At 44.2% G+C, this 18,068-nt stretch overlaps 1 protein-coding gene across 2 annotated transcripts in view; it reads right to left on the bottom strand.

Annotated features, from left to right (window-relative positions):
* The window catches only part of stk32c (serine/threonine kinase 32C), an 83,517-nt gene that overhangs the window by 60,207 nt on the left and 5,242 nt on the right, over positions 1 to 18,068 (bottom strand). For both annotated transcript variants that reach the window (XM_030071395.1, XM_030071396.1), the window contains exon 2: positions 1,654 to 1,709. In XM_030071395.1, the coding sequence (XP_029927255.1) occupies positions 1,654 to 1,709 (56 nt within the window). The remainder of the gene's footprint in view (positions 1 to 1,653; positions 1,710 to 18,068) is intronic.

The following is an 18,068-nucleotide window of genomic DNA, read 5'->3' as shown; positions in this document are numbered from 1 at the left end:
CATTCACTCTTTCAAAAACGACTTCCTCAGAGTCGAAAAACCTGATAGTTCATCAGCGTAAACATGAAGTCTTCATTTGGTTTTGTCAGAGATTCTGTTTGGTCGCCGTTTCACTGCGAGCGAGTCGAGTGTTTTCATGCGAGCGCACACATCATGTTCCGCTGTGCTCGCTGCCAATCACCTGCAGACAAAACACCCGCAGGAAGTAATGGAGGCCTCCGCCAGGAAATAATCCCCTAAAAACATGTCGTCTTACACACTCGAGTGTCACTTCCACGTCCTCTTATTTGAGGCCGCTTTATTAGCTGAGACAGCAGTTAATTTCGAGCTACGTTTGATAGCATAAAGTTTGCATTTTGAAAGCATTTTGAAATGTTGGCAAAAATCAAATTAAATTCAGTTTGCGTTGCACAACGACGGGGGAAATGTAACCTCGATGAGAACAGCAAACAGACTCTAATGCTAAACGACACCAGTATTCTCCCTCAAGATAAATGCCTCACGACAAGGCATGTTATTAAATGTTTTGAGTACATAAAACCTGGGAAGCTGCTTTTAGTTATCCAGCGGGGTTCTATCCCCTCTGCAGCAGAAAGTTTTGGGAAGCCCTGCTTTAGCCTCTGAAGCTCGGCCTGCATTCACAGCGTCGCCTGGCTTACCGCGCGCTCCCTTCAACATCATAAGGGAAGTGACAGCAGCTTGAGGGAACAAAGCAATAAGTAAAATTAACATAAATTCACATGGTAATGTATTCAGCAGCAGGGAATGACTTGCCGTATAAAAGAGGCGCATGTTTTTGCAAAAAAAAAAAAGAAAAAGAAAAAGAAAAAAGAAAAAAAAATACGATTGTGTTTTGAAAGGACCAAAGCGGAAGGAATTTGCAAAGGCGGGCGCAGACAGAAGTATAATGAACAAATATTAGCCGGGATAGTTGGGAGTCAAAATGCTGATAAACTCCCAATTCTAGCCATGCTTTCACACACACACACACACACACACACCCTATGCACTGAACTCAGTGCTGTTGCATGCAGGCATTCAGCCTGAGCACAAAGGAATTCTTCAAATAACAAATGGCCAGTGGGTTAATCCAAAATGTCTGTTTCACTAACAATGGCCTCCAATGATGATATTGGCACCTGAGAGGCTTGAAAAGAGCTGCGGTAATTTGCTTTCACAGTAAGCATACACACACACACACACAGAGTCACAGACACACACACCTACCTGCTCTTTTCAAGATAACCACTGAGCGCGGTGACAAACGCAGCGACAGTATTACACTGCTCTGTAATTAAATGGAGACGAGGGGTCAAAACTCCCGACGGGCCAGCTGGCATGAGATGAAAAGTAAATTGACTCTCCACAAAGCCACTCTATGCGCTAGAAAAGTATATTTATTATTATTAAAATAGAAAAATTATATATCATTTAAGCACCGTGGCATGATGGGAACTAAAAGGTAATTACTTATAACCCACTTTGCTTGGCTTTCTCTGATTCTTCAGCGGAGATAATGACTGTGCCGGGTAATTGGAGCTAGAGAATCATCTATGGCTACACTCACACATTAACACACACACACACACACACACACACACACACACACACACACAGAGAGGCAGGCTGTATGAAAACTGGAGGATACATTACCTTTCCAAAACTCCCCTTCCCAATGGCCCGCAAAATCTGGAAATGGTCAAAGTTCACTGCAAAAGAAACAGAGAGAGAGAAAGAAAGAAAGAAAGGATGTGTGATTATCAGCTGAAATTATATTTTAGCGGCTGCGCGGAAATGCAGAAGGACAGCAGTGAGACAACATGGGTTGCGAGACAGTAGGGGAAGGGTCAAGAGAAAAACATCAATGCACAATGCGCTTCTTGTTTCCGCGGCGGGTTGCGGGTCTGCGACCACAATGCACCACTGTCCGGGTTTATGTGCACAGCCTGTGACTGGGAAATCTCCGGGACGATGCACTGCAAAAACTCAAAATCTTACCAAGATTTTTGTCTTATTTCAAGTCAAAAATGTCTTATTTCTAGTCAAAATATCTCATTACACTTAAAATAAGACATGATCACCTCAGAAGTAAATTGTTTTCAGACAATTTTGACTTGTTTCAAGTGAAAATTCACTTGAAACAAGTGAAAATTAGCTAGAAAAAAGCAACAAATTTTGCCAATGAAACAAGCAAATTTTCACTTGTTTCAAGCAAATTTTCACTTGAAACGAGAGACAATTGTCTAAAAACAAGTTACTTCTGAGGTGATCATGTCTTATTTTAAGTGTAATGAGATATTTTGACTAGGAATAAGACATTTTTGACTTGAAATAAGACAAATAATCTTGGTAAGATTTTGAGTTTTTGCAGTGTGCACAGTATACTTTGAATATGACGGCATAAACACAGGAATCCCAGCAATTTACAAAAATAAATCAGATTTTTGCGCACATTAAGAAAATATGACTATATCCATGAGGAAGTCCAGTCAGGTCAGACGTCAAGGAGGTTCTTCTGGACTTAGACACGACCTTTTATCCAGGCGCCATGCCATCACACCATCTCAGTCAAGAAAGCTTGGCATAACCCTTCAATTTAGACCGATTCTTATTAAATAACTCATGCTTTTGCTTTACTTTGAAAGCCTTAACACATGCCCTCCTATGATCAGGTCAATGAAAACTACACAAAAAGGAGAAATTCAACACAGCCGTCTATTTAGGCGTCAAGGCTGATTCATTGTAAGTAACAAACTCAACTGAAAGCAGAAAATCGGAGCGAAAGGACTTTTTTTTTTTTCTATACAGTAAGCGAGGCTCGTAATCTCTAAATGAAAAGACCTTATTCGTAATTCCACTTTATCTGGTGGGAACACAGGCAGAGCCGGGGGGGGGGGGGTCGCACTTCAGAAACCAGACCAAATTAAGGACACTACAATCCTTCATCTGATTTTATTTCACTGTATCAATATGAGAAATGGCACATTTAGACGTTCTGGCCCGCTGCCTTCCGCAGAAGATGTGTGTTCAGTCGGATGATTGAACCGTCCCACGTCTGCTCCAGATTTTTTAAATGGGTCCTGAGTGTTTTGCCGGGGCGGGGTGGGGGGGTTCCAGCACCAATTTCCCGAGCCTTATAATCAGGACTGGTTTGGGAGCAGGAGCGCTGCCCGCTGAATTCAGCCGGAGGAATCAGCCACTCCGTCACCGCGGATGTAATGCAGACTGATGACGGCCACCACCAGCTGACCCTCGCCTTGTGGTCTGCATGTATCTGATTGAGACAAGCCTGTGTGCATGTGTGTGTGTGTGCATGTGTGTGTGTGTGTAGCATTGCCGTGCCCCGCAGGCATGACGCTGACTCACCCGTCTCCCCCTTAAAAGTCACTTCTAATACTCACATCAGACATGATCTACAGGAACAACACTGCAAAAACGCAAAATCTTACCAAGATTATTTGTCTTATTTCAAGTCAAAAATGTCTTATTACTAGTCAAAATATCTCATTACACTTAAAATAAGACATGATCACCTCAGAAGTAACTTGTTTTTAGACAAAATTTGCTTGTTTCATTGGCAAAATTTGCCAGTGGAAAAAGTGAAAATTCACTTGAAATAAGTGAAAATTAGCTAGAAACAAGAAACAAATTTTGCCAATGAAACAAGCAAATTTTCACTTGTTTCAAGCAAATTTTCACTTGAAACAAGAGACAATTGTCTAAAAACAAGTTACTTCTGAGGTGATCATGTCTTATTTTAAGTGTAATGAGATATTTTGACTAGTAATAAGACATTTTTGACTTGAAATAAGACAAATAATCTTGGTAAGATATTGAGTTTTTGCAGTGAAGGGAGCGTTCACGAGGGCCGCTGGGCTCCCCCGGGGCCAGATGCCCTCGGATCATGAAGTCCACACCCACCACGAGCCAACCTGGGCACCTCGGCGCCGACCGAGGAAGTAAAACGCCCTGCCGCGAGCCGCCTGCTGCCAGACAAAAGACATGTGGTGTGGTTTACTTGCTTTGTCTGGAAGACGGACTAATCCTGCATGGATTCTCTGGGCTCGGTGTTTTGTACACGGCTAATCCTCTCATATGGCGTGGCTCTGACTGCGCCCCGGTGCCCACACACAGGAGACACGCTGTTACACTCCTCACGCACATAGCCGCGACATGTAAATCTATATATCTGTGAGCTATTACAAGCGAGAAAAGGGAGCGGGAGGAGAAATGCACACACAGAAGTGCTGGCTGCTGATTCAGCGGCGCTAAAAAACCCCCACGGAGGATTCAGAAATTCAACAATAAGAATTCAACACCGTGGCTCTATCTGTAACGCAAGGAGGGTTCTGGCTGAGACCATTGTGCACTTCCTTCAAAGTCAGCCAGAAGAGGGAAGCCTCCTTTGTGTCCGGCCTGAATGACAGTCCTGCAGCCTAAACATTTCTGCCTCCTCCTCAGAAACGGCGCCTAAATGAGACGCGTCTTTGTGTTTGAGACAGAAACCAGAAGTCTCCAGCTGCTCTCCTCCCGACTGTGGCGTCCCTCTGTGCAGTGCTCTCAATGGACTCTTCTTAACGCAGTCCACTGAGCCAAATCTCTGTTTTTTTTTTCTTCATGCAACTCAAGACAGCGATGCACGGACGGCGCGGTCAGAAAGCATGTCCTTTAATTCACAGTTTGTGCATGGATCTTTCCCTCAGACGTCCATGCCCGCATCACCTGAGCCGCTGATGCTTGGCAGTTTTCTTACATGAAGCTCCAGTGAAACCTTCCATAACTATCCGCGCTCTTCGGCCGCCACCGACGGCAGAGAGCCAGCTTAACGGCCAACTGGGCCACCGAGCATTTTTACAGATACCCTAAGCATGATAAACGACTTAACTGCAGGAGCTACAACTGCGTGGAATTACTGTTTTCACTATATTCTGTAAGCATCATTGACTCAATTGTCCCCCCTTTTTCGGACTTAATGGACATTTTTTAGAATAGAAAAGGCCCTCTAAATGATGATCGCTTCACTACCGAAGCAGGCGGTAGGCGGTCATTTTAATTTCTATCTCTGGTAATGGCTTAGGCCACTGTAAACTGCATGGAAATCGATGCAGTACTTGTAAAGCATTTGTGTAGAGGGTCCAGGGAAAATGTGTCCAAATTTGCTGTTAACTTGTAGAAGTTAAGCCCGCTGCAGCCTCCTGCTGCAGAGTTTTCCACAGACAGGCGGATATCGCTCATGAGGTCTTGATTGAACCGTGCCCTGTAACCTGGCTGTAATAAGAAGGGGAAGCCAGTCTGCACACAACTGAGTTAGACGACTTCATCATCTAGACCAAAGCATACTGTAGATTGTACTTCCACAAAATGTTGTTTTTTCTGACTCTGGTGCTATGAATCACAAAGCCATATCATGCAGGAGACTCCAGGCGTCCTCCCTCGAGAGAAAATGCATAACCTGAAAACACAAACAACGGATCATCACAAAATATGATGAGAGTGAAGACTGTGTTCCTGACTGATTGACGGACTGACCTGAGTTAACACTGAAGTGCGGCACAAAACGGGGGTTTTCAAAAGTTTTGAAACACCACAAACCACGAGAGGTCCTTGATCTTCCACTCATAACCGCACAAAGAATATCACACTGAGAGAAGTATGCGAGATAATTTGCAGACAGATATTTGTGCACGCAGACAGAAAGCAGTGTTTTCCCTGCCATTAGATAGGTAGATAGATGGATAGATACTTTATTCATCCCGAAGGAAATTCACAGTTTTCAACAGTATCCACAGATTACAAGATTAAATAAATAAAAAATAAAGAATAAAAGATGACACTAGAGATCTAAGTACCCAATGTGCAAAAAACAGTGTGCATCGATGTATACAATGTGCATAGATGTGGGCAATGTGCAAATTTACAGTATAACCAGATGATAAATAGCAGCAAGCAATATATACACTATAAACAAGGAATATATAAAAAATAGAAATATGAAATATGAACAATTTAAACAGCAGAGGAAAAATAACCTAAACTTTATAACACTTGCACAGCGCCCAACTTGATTGAACAAGAAATACGGGGGGAGAAAAAAAAAGATTTTTAATATGCAGCGCTCAAGCTAAAAAAAAAAAAATCGACCGAATAAAAACATTTTGCACGTCAGTCAGTGGATCCGCAGCCTCCCTGAAATGAATGCAACCAAATCAAAAATGAACTTGCACTATCCAAAACCAAAAGCTTTGCCACGCGACCATTTTGGTGGCAGCTCTGCACTGCAAAAACTCAAAATCTTACCAAGATTGGCAACATTTGTTTCTTGTTTCTAGCTAATTTTCACTTATTTCAAGTGAATTTTCACTTTTTCCACTGGCAAATTTTGCCAATGAAACAAGCAAATTTTCACTTGTTTCAAGCAAATTTTCACTTGAAACAAGTGAAAATGGTCTAAAAACAAGTTACTTCTGAGGTGATCACGTCTTATTTTAAGTGTAATGAGATATTTTGACTAGAAATAAGACATTTTTGACTTGAAATAAGACAAATAATCTTGGTAAGATTTTGCGTTTTTGCAGTGTGCCTTTGCTACTGTTGCAGAAAACCAGAGTCGGATCAGCTCTGGTTTCAGACAAGAGAGAGAGAGAGAGAGAGAGAGGGAGAGAGAGAGAGAGAGAGAGAGAGAGAGAGAGAGCAGTGGTGGTCAAGTAAGCTACAGAATGAGTGAAGAGAGAGAGAGCAGTGGCAATGATTTTGCAGTGGTGGGTTGCAGCAGGCCGATGGAAACCCTGCAAAACACACATCGCATCATCATCCAAGACAACAGAGTATGGCTCAGAGTCAGATGGCACAATTAACCATCCATCTCAACCTTTCTACCCACTGATCGATCTCCCCGGCATCACAGAGCTTCCACGAAGCGTGAGTCATCGGCTACTGGGAAGCCAAAAGTAGCCCCCCTCCCTTTGACTGCCACTCTCCGGATTCAGAGCCTGGGTCTCGCACCACGCTGAGGGGATAATTAGTGCGGACACAGCACTTCCTGTAACCATCTATTCACCGTCAGAGGCCACACACACACACACACACACGCCAGGCTGCCGCTCTCACACAAGCTTTATCCCGGCTTCAATCACAACCCAGACCGTCTTTGACTCTCCGGCCGAATCAAACTGCAGAGGCGCGATTCAGCCGGCGAAGGGCTTCACAGCAACGCAAACATCTGATTGTTCAGCAGCGGCCCTCCTGACATTCAACATCTGCATGGAAAGTTACTTCTCCACCTGTGGATTGTGCTGATTAACAGCTCCGGTGCACGTGCCTAACCGTTCAGCAGCATTTCAATGGGAGTATCTGCAGGCCTTTAGACGAGCGTCCTTGGATGTGCGGTGCCTTTCTTTCCCAGCGGAGAATGTTAGATTTCTATACAGTTTCTGCTGTGGAAATTTAAAAAAGATTGAAAGGCCAGAGGCTATTCGTTCTTTCAACTGCAATCCACAAACGGGAGAACTGTGCGCAGTTCATCCACAATGAGCGAGGACGGCTTAACTTACCTTCATTTGCCTCCTGTTAACTTTAGCGAAACGTCCACGGAAAACCGGCGTTACACGACCTGAAAAGGATGAACCGGCGCTTTCGGTAATTTGGGTCATTTCAGGGTTAAGTGGTACTCAACAGAAACCAGTCGGAGGGCAGAGAGAGGGGGAACGGATGGAAACCGCTCTCTGGTTTCACTGGATGGTGAACAGGAGGCTCACGACGAAGCTGCAGACAAACTGCAGTGTGTAGAGCCAGTGAGTTTGGTTTTCCATGACTGGAGACCGTAGTAGGAGCACGGTGACATCTGCCCGTCTCTTGATGCCGGAGGCTGCTGACGCACCAGCGGGATATGCTGAGTAGGTTCCACCGAGGCCTCAATGGGTGGTTGGCTCCGGCGGAGGAGTCGATATCGGTGTGGAGCCCGTGCCAAGAGGCGAGCCGAGTGTGTATGTGGGTTTGTACGCGTTGTGTAGGTGCGTGCGTGCGACGGGTGCACGTGCGGCGTCTTAACCCTTTAATTAAGTGGCCGCAGTCACAATGCGGCCCACGCAAAGGATGAGTCACATGCTTGATAACAGACACACCATGACTACAAAGCTGACAATTTACACCAGATAAGATAGCATCTCTTAATCAGGACGCGTCTTTTTAATCATTTGTCAGCTCGCCTTGAACTCTCTGTGTCACGAGCAGCACACCGGCAGCGTACCACCGTGGCAAAACAGCACGTCAATATTTGTGGGCCGCCATGCAGCTTAGTGTGAGATAAGCATGTTTGAGAGGCAGCAGCTCAGCAGCATCATGACTCTGGGCTGATATGAGGGGTGTGAGGGCGTGGGGGAGGAGGGGGGAGGGTCTCACCTCGTCTCTCTGACTCCAGCTACTTACAGGGAGACTCCGGTAACCTCGGTAGTTCTACCTGGTGTTATGTTTTGGATCGGTGCTTCTCCAACTTTTCCTTGAAACATCAATTTCAGTCAAAACACTGCAAAAACGCAAAATCTTACCAAGATTATTTGTCTTATTTCAAGTCAAAAATGTCTTATTTCTAGTCAAAATATCTCATTACACTTAAAATAAGACATGATCACCTCAGAAGTAAATTGTTTTTAGACAAAAATTTGCTTGTTTCATTGGCAAAATTTGCCAGTGGAAAAAATGAAAATTCACTTGAAATAAGTAAAAATTAGCTAGAAACAAGAAACAAATTTTGCCAATGAAACAAGCAAATTTTCACTTGAAACAAGAGACAATTGTCTAAAAACAAGTTACTTCTGAGGTGATCATGTCTTATTTTAAGTGTAATGAGATATTTTGACTAGTAATAAGACATTTTTGACTTGAAATAAGACAAACGATCTTGGTAAGATTTTGAGTTTTTGCAGTGAAGGAGGTTTACTTTACCACACTTTTATGGACACTTAATGGAAAACAAAATGTGTTATCTGATAAAAAAAAAAAAAAAAAAAAAAGTAATCTGGTAAACTGTGAAACGCCTGGTGACAGTTTCAGCCCTGCATGTTGTGCTCTTACAGTGCATGCATCAATGCCGGCTGACTCTAAATGAGCTTGAACTGTCCAGTCAGCCAACACACTGCTAAGGGCTACTTTCTAGATCGTAAAGTCACTTAATTTCTGTAATCACTGCAGTGATTGCAGAAACTCATTTATAATGTACACAGTGCAGCGGACAGGAGCAGAGTGAGCAGGGGAAGCTAGACAAGGTGAGAAATGTGGAGGACACCTTCAAGACCATGAAAAATACATTATGCAGCGGGATCATTAACCTCGCTAATTATACCCCGGGAAATACTGAGTGCAGAGGTTTGGGGTCTGAAGACACACCCTTTCCAGGCCATTCTCTCTGCCTCGATCACTCCGAGAGTAAGAAAAACAAAATTCCAGCTTTGAGACGAAAACTTCAAACGCTGTGTCGGTAAGAACCAGCGGCATTAAAAGCCATGTATTTTCTCAATCATTATTCACAGAGTGAGAAATAGTAAAGAAGATTGTAATAAACAGCTGGGACCTTGAGGAGGGGGAGGACAGAACATGTTGAGACTTACAAAAAAGTGTCATAAATGTATGAAAATGACTAATTTGCTCTGTGGCACTAAGCTTCTTTAGTCATATTTTGGCATTAATTATGAATCCTAAGATGATGTAATTTTCATGAGACGTTCTTTATTAATCACCATCACAGTCTCAGCTCCCGGCACAAAGAGTGTCGGGTGAGGGGAGGAGGGGTGGCAATTTATCAAGAGCGCAGATGCTGATGAATTTTGAGTTCAACTTGCATACAAAGACCTGCGGTTTAGAGAGCGACGGCGCGGCTTGCTGCAAACAGACGCCTGCTGCTCGTTCTGAGCTCGGGTAATTTATGCCATGTCATTTTGATGTGAAGAATTTCTCAATGACTGGACTCACTGTTTTTTTACGGTAACACTACGTCTGCTAAAACACAGTGGACTCCATGTGATCAGAAACACCGAATCTGGAAAAACCTCAGAGGCTGTGTGACCATATTCATAAAGCAAAACAATACAAAACAAAATAAATAAATAAATAAATAAAATGAAACAACATAAAATAAAGCACTGCATTCCAGCTTTGCCCAGGCACTGTAGACTACTGGGGGAATTATGTCTATATTGTTGCATAAATCCTTTATGAACAAATTTGTCATCACCATAGCTCTCTGGTAGGGAGATTAAGTGGCCTTCGACTGGGTGCTATACAAAACCACCCGGGAGAGCTGGAGATTAGCCAGGCACTGATGCATTCCTTTGCAATTCACATGTCTTTGCACACGATGTGGCCTCCTATTTTAAACCAGGCCCTCCAGAGAGGCTGCATCTAACTGGAAGAGCATCGAAATCGTGATCAATAAGCTGTGCTGGTGATACTGTTGCACTGTGTTATCTGAAATGGATGCATCAAGCCGGGGCGGGGTGCTTCCAAGGACTGTGAAGGAGCCGGAGCACTAACCTATCAGGGGGCAACTCGATACCTTTGATGTCAGTGGAGCTGGAGCACATTGACCCACACAACACAACTTAACACAGTGGAGCCGTGGTGCACCATGTTCACTCCATCCAAGCCTGATGGATGCTGAGTGCTGCTAGGGACTCGGGGAGGAGGGGGGGTGGGTTTGGGGCTGCCGCAGGTTACTGTTTGAGACGTGAAGGCTTAATTCTACAAAATATCCACAATAGGACAGGCTCATTTAGCCATAACTCCCACCTCCTCGCAAATCAGCCCTCTCCCCCTGTGGTGATGTATGCACCATTGTTTATATGAGCGTAATGATTCACTCTTTTCATTAAATCAATTCTAACGTCGTCTGATTCAACTATATCAATCTGCTAAAAAACATAAATAGAGTCATTGTGACCTCTACTTGAGTCAATATGATATGCTTTTTTATCAATTAATTCACAATTCAGTTTTTTTTTTTTTAATAAACAATGTTTAATGTTTAATTTTAATTTAATTTCCCCACCATGGGACTAATAAAGGAATATCTTATCTTATCTTATCTTATCTTAACTAATTCTGTTAACTTTTGTTCACTTTTTGCTTCACTTAGATCATTGCATATTCTTATTAAACAGATACTGAATTGCATTGGTAGGCGTGTGAAACACAATTTGGTTTTTATGTGACGCAAAAAAATGACAAATAAAGAAATCTGAATTGCACTGTTTGCTAAAACATTATATTAGTCTTCAACAACAGCAAATGTTTTTTTTACTGTAGACATACAAGAGTACTTCATTTTGCTTCAGTGAATATAATTAGATAAACTAATGCAATGGCACCCAATTAGTCATGACTATTTTTTTTTTTTTTTTTTTAACTGCAATGGCATAGCTGAATCTTGAAATATTGAAATGTAAAATGCAGAAATATCAAAGTGCAGCTCAGGCTGATTACAATGTGTAGTAGTTTGATGTAAAACTCTGAAATTTCATTCTAACAACCTGTGTAAGTGCCGCCTGATGCTGCCATCAAATCACACTCAGAGTGAATGTTCCCAGTGTTGACGAGCACGCTGGACCCGGATCAAAAAACCTCCCAGCATCGATCCCTTCCTGCTCTGTTTTTGAGAATGTGCCTCTGCACTCAATCTAGTCCAATACTGTTGTATTGGATGTTCTCAGCAATGTTCTCGGCCATTGTACTCCGCTACCACCCGCCGTACAAGACATTTTTTTTGGTTTGCTGACAGGTTTCCATTTCCATACACAGTGCATAGGCCTACTATGCAGCATGCTTGGCAGCTTTATAGCAGCAGCAGCAGCAGCAGCAGGCACTGATGCATCTGAGGGGCGCTGAGTGCCTTGCTCAAGTTCTCACATTGGTAGTTTAGCATCTTAACAGGTAACATCAGCAGAGGGATGACAGTCTGAGTGCATGTGACATGCACTGTGAAACTGGGATCATAGCAGGAACTGGCCTAAAAATAAAACACTTCGCTTTACAGCAAGCTGCTTCTCCCACGTGATTACTGAATATTTCATCGCAGTAGTAAGCCATATTTCATGGGCTGTAGTAGTACAGCTACTACTGGGGCACACTGGGGTCTTTGATGATGATCATTGAATGAAATGCATTGAGAACCGGATGCGGGAAGGCTAACTGCATCTACTCAATACGAATCTGACACTATCATCTGGTGGGACTCTTCATTTTTCATTCAAGCCTGAGGTCTGGATGCGGGTTGTGCAGCTGACCTTGCACGGATCTTGTTTGATGCTTATTGACGGACTCTCATTACAACATGGGAGGGAAAAAAAAAAAGGCATTCTTTTGATCAGCGCAGGAGAAGCTGCTCTGCACGTAGCTTGGTTGAGATGATACGGTGATCCGGTGTCTTCTGCACCACCGATACCATCCATCCTCAGTCAGGAGACGCTCTCTTCATTACGTTCTGCACATGCTTGTGCAATTATACTTGAATTTAGGACGCTGTTCCTCAGGATGCTCCCTGAAATCTAAAGGTCAAGTGCAAAACACACAAGTCAAGCAGCGAGGTGGCTAATTAATAACCGAGTACACCGCTGCGTAACGCTGTCAATCCCCAGATATATATTACTTACACATGACAAAGACAAATCTACTGCCATGGCGAGTATTTCAATAAAACAATGCTTTCTCTGTGTACAAAAGAGATGTGTCTACAGCTTCGGCTCACTCCAAAGCTGGCGACATACAGTAAAGCGAACGCTTGCTGTCAATGCGCTGTCTAACTTTCCAGCAGACATGACAGGAGGATGCCTCTGCAGTGCTCTGAGGACCACATGCGATGAAGCTGCTTAAGCAAATCACTATCATCACCGAGTAGCCATTATCATCATTTTCTCCTGGTATACTAGAGCCCTAATACGGTGTAATTGTGGACTCTCTAAACAGAGGCTCTCATGAATACTCATGAGCGCCACATTGTCCTTACAGGCATGACAATTTCCGCTGTGGATCTCCACCGTTGATTTGACAACAAGGATGGGGAGATACAGTAAGCGCAGAGGGTGCACCGGTGCAACGCCGCTTTCAATTCCTGTCATCATTCGGCAATCCCTGCGGACGGACTGTCATGTGGATGCACCTTCTTTGAGTCTCCTTGCTTGTGCATTAATTACCCTGAGTGCTTTTTTGATCTTCATCCATCAGAAGGCTTTCATGATGACACAAAAGACTCATACTGCTGGTAAATAAAAGAAACCACTCAGGCGTGATCTGACTGATTTTTCCTGGCGGTGTGGTATTTTTTTTTTTTATGCGCTCCTCTTGCAAATGTGTGCATGTGTGCGCATGCGAGTGCCACCCTATAACAAACGGTGATAAAGCTCTGTTCAGAAACAACCAGTGAGGCATGTTATTCCTGCCTTTTCTCCCGCCTGCCTTGTTACTAAAGTTGCTGATCACATTAGAATGAACTTGAACCGCTGGTGTCTTAAGGAAGATCAATAAAGGGCATAGATCAGGGACGTGCCCATCAGCCACACGTGTTTCACTGGGTGGCTCCGTGCCAACCAATGAAAACCATTGATTTTTTCCCTGTGCGGTCATGCCCGTTTATTTTCGCATCCACGTCCTCAATGATTATGCTCCCCAGACTCGGATGGATGGGGAAATGGGCCTGTAATCAGGTTTCCCATGTCTACCTGTGCCTCGCTCTCCACTTTATGTGCGTCTCTCTTTGGTCCCTGCATTAGTTCTACACTCTTACTTTACCTTTTCACCCTCTTTGCAAGCAGGTCTTTGCTTAAGGACCCCTGAGCATCTCTCCAGCTATTTGTGCTTGTCCTTCCCTCTTATCCATCCACAAAACACAGGCTTAAAGCACCTTCACATTTAGTTACATAACCTGGTACATTATGTTTGTTTAATGGTGGCCTTCATATGTCATCTTGGCTCTGTCAAGCTGCCAGTTATTATAGTCTTGCTTACACTAGGGGGGCCAGCTGTCAGCTAGAAGAGCAATGTGCATTGTTGACAGTTTATAAAGTTGGAAACACACATGCAAATATACTCTTATTGATTGTAATGCACAAACATTAACACGTGCTGTTGTAATTGTTGGCGCTCAGTGACAAAAAAAAAAGCGTATAAAAGCGTGCTGCTATGACAGTGATATTAAACTTTATGTACCCGTGAGTCTGCGCAGTGTGCTGCGGTTGTAAAGTCGAACGAGGTATGAAAATGCTGCGCAGATGCCAAGTAAATCTTCACAAACACGGAGCCCTGCTGCTGGGTATGAAAGAGGAGACGTGAAATTGGACCTCTACACACAGAGAAATCACTACAGGAGGCTCTATCGTACATCTAAAGGCTGTCAAGGAGGAGCGCCGGCAAGAAGAGAACACTTCAGAGGATAATTCTGCTTTGCAGCATGGGGACTCTCACATGCGCTGTACACAGCACTTCCACAAAGAATCATCATCTGGACCGCGTGAAAACTTCTGAGGTTACCATGGCAATGTGCGCCTTTGTGTGTGTGTGTGTGTGTGTGTGTGTGTGTGTGTCACGTCACAGCGCTGCCACATGATCTCCTAGTCGCTGCATTGACATAACTAATTCACTGTGATGCACGGCTTCCGAGGCCGGCATTGGCACATTGTGCATTCATCATGTTTCGGCTTGTTAATAAAACAAAGGGAAAAGGAACTGTGCTAACCTCACGCCAAGCTATCCATGACCTTCTACTTTACTTTATACCTGGGGGTCAAAACAGACTCAGAGATTGTCTTCACTGCAACTGTGCTACTGTAAGTTGCTACTGCAAGTTACTCATGCCGAGGAATGTTAAGTTCGTCCAGGGGAAAAAACAACCCAAAAAAAAAGCAGTGGCTATAATGGACAGCCTTGCCTTAGCCCTCGAAATTCCTCACTGTAAACCAGAACTCAGAAACCAGGTCAGCCAATAAAGCTGGCAGTGCAGCTAGTGCTTCATTATCATCAGCGCCACTACCACCATTATCAATGCCACTCTATCCTCTTGCATCCCTCATCCCTCTGGATTCGCGAACCACTGGGCCGTGACACATCCCAGAAAAGAAATGGACCATGCTCCGGGGTTAAAATGCCATATTAACCTTTCGTCGGTTCACAGAGGGACACATTAGGGATTTATTTAGAGAGCGGAGGACGTGGAGGGAGGCAAGGCGAGGGAGAGATAAGCAGGAGGAAGGGTGGTCGGAAAAAGAGTCTCCGAGGGCAAAGAAGAGCTGAGACGGGATAAATGGGGCTCTGTACAGCGTCCGGTTTGTGGAGAGAATAAGAAAAGAGGTTCAGGCATGGGGTTAGAAAAGGAGGTGTGCTTTTTGTCCCCCACCCCTCAGAGGTGAAAAGACACTGAGGGTTGAATAATGCATCTTCCCTTTCCACACCAGCTGTACTCACAGGAACACACACACACACACACACCAAACAAAGACAAGCCGAGCCTCAGTATGCCAGTGTGTGCTTGACTCTGCTAAAGAGGATTCAGGATCATATGTCATATCCCAAATTAAGATTAGATTCAGGACATTTTGTTGGATTCTCATGGACAATTACTCTTTTCGACATAGATGAACACTGTGCATTTGGAAGGGGAGCTTATTTGGGTTATTGTAGTCAGGATATGGCATTCACGCACCGTAACTCCAAAGCAGAATAAAGTACCAAATGATAACTGAGTGTCACTTGAAATGAGTAGCTGATTTATTGATTAGTGCATCGACAGAAAATTCACTGTACTTCCTGTACAAAAACATTTGCTGACTGCCGCTTCACCAAGATAACTAAGGTGTTGTAGTTGGCTTATTTTTCTGTATTCGTGTTCCCATAAAATAAATATTTGGGGTTTTGTTGGCTGCTGGTCGGGCTAAGGACACAATCTGCAAATATCACTCTGAGGTCTGATAACTTGCCATTTGCATTTGTCATTATTTTTGACATTTCATAGGGTAAATTATTCATTGATTGATAAAAAGTGATAAATTACTCAGTGATGACAATAATTATTAGCTGCAGCACTAAATATCACTATGCATGTAAGTTCACTCATGGTGGTGGTGAAGGAGGAGGAAAAACACCTTGAGATGGGGGAAAAAAAGAAAAAAAAAAGCTCCGTTGAGGCACCCCTGCGGCATGCTCCTCCGAATATCACAGGAGACAGAATATATTAACACCAGCACACTGTGCTTGAGGTGAAAAGGCACTTAAACCAAGCCGTATAAGGTCAGAGGCATGGCGTGTATGACGCCGCATTCGAGTGTGTGTTTTAGGCGAGGGGGGAAATGGATGCCGTGGCCTAGTTCTCTCCCCTCAGCCGCTCTGTGTTGGAGCAAAGACAGGACACGTTGTGTTCTGGCCCAGATACACCTGACTTCTGTTAGCCCTCACAGGTATTTAGGACAAGCACGGGTGCTGTATATTCAGTTCAGCAGTCAGGTGCTCGCTCACATGCTGCCAAAGTCCAGGACCTAATTCGAAACTAACATGACTGCACAACACCTTTCTCTGTCTCCACTGCCGCATTAAGGGAAGAGTCACCGCTGGAAAGATGGTGTTTTTGTAAAGACAATGGCAATTTTTTTTCCAATATGCAAAGTCCTACATGATCAGAGAAGTCAGAGAAAAAGGGTTTGCGGTATTTCCTTGTGGCTCAAAAGGAAGCAAACCTACAGCCAGAACACGTTGGACGGATAGCGCCGCCTGGAAACAAACTGGGGCAGTGTGTGCTAAGATAGTGTCATAAACATGTGCCGTATGTTTCGACACTCTAACGTAACAAAACACTGTCGCTATTTGCACGTTATCTGCGCTCAGACGTCCATTTCACCCCGCTGACAAGAAAAGCGGAAGTGCAATTTGCAGTTTGTGTCGTCTGGCGGACTTTTGCCGGAAACCGCGGAGTTCTGGGTGCAGGCAAACATGAAAATCTGCAAGGTATTCCTTTAACCGAGACGCACCTCTTTCAACACCTGCATCAGTGTGTTTTTTTTTTTTTTGTGTGTATCTGTGATGTAAGGAGTGAAGGAGGTTTGTTTGCATATCCACTCCCTGAGGGCGTAATGGGCAGCTGGAAGGGAGGAGCCGCTGTCAGCTTTAATGGTGTCACATTTCAGTGGCCATTCAGCGAGACGTATTTCAAGAATGAGCGAGAGCGGCGCCGTGTGTGTGCCGCTATAGTGACAAACCCTCCGGCGACTCGAGCGAGCTCAAAGCCGCGCGTACGTCCGGCGGCGGCGGGCGGTCGTCCGTCATGAGCAGGCCTGAAAAGCCTCGGACGTCCTGCTCTGTCCTCTCGCTTTGATGTGGAGAGCGGACTCACCTTCATCCAACCTCGTTCTCCTGGAGTTGCAAATAGCCTCCGCGCAAAATCCAATCTCAGACAGCCATAAAAAAATAAATGCAATCATATCACGGCATTAATAGTTTTACGGTGGAATCGCGGCGATTTCAGCTCGGCTTGTCCTTGAGAAAAGACTGGATTTTACTGACTGACTTACTTAGTGCATTTGATCGATAAATCTGTGCCCACGAGCAAACACATAAATCATGCAAACTGACCTTTAGATCGTGTGATTCTGGAGGAAAAAAAAAAAAAAGGTTCGTTTTCAGAATTGTAAAGCTACTGAAGGCGTCTTCACAAATTTGTGGAAAACAACTCATCCGGCTCATCAAGTTATGTGATTATCGCACACACAGCGAGACGACCGGACTCATATCTTTTCAAAACGGCGACATAAACGTCGAACAACGCGGCTGCAGACGGAAATCCATGCATGAACGCTGAGATTATTCGAAACCGGACCCTAATTGGTTTCAGTGGGCACCTCGGAAAAATGTCTGGACTGGCTGTGAAATGAAAGGCTGGACTGTGGCGTTGCTGTAGCTGCACTGCACACACAGGGCCTCCCTTTGCATACACACACACACACAGAAATGTACACTAGAGACACACACACACACACGCATGCATGCATACCCGGGGTAATGAGCAGGATTACAAAGAGTTTACATCTGTCAATCCGTGAAAA

Source organism: Myripristis murdjan, chromosome 15 (assembly GCF_902150065.1).
Source record: "Myripristis murdjan chromosome 15, fMyrMur1.1, whole genome shotgun sequence".
NCBI lineage: Eukaryota > Metazoa > Chordata > Actinopteri > Holocentriformes > Holocentridae > Myripristis > Myripristis murdjan.
This window is presented reverse-complemented; position numbering and strand designations above follow the sequence as displayed.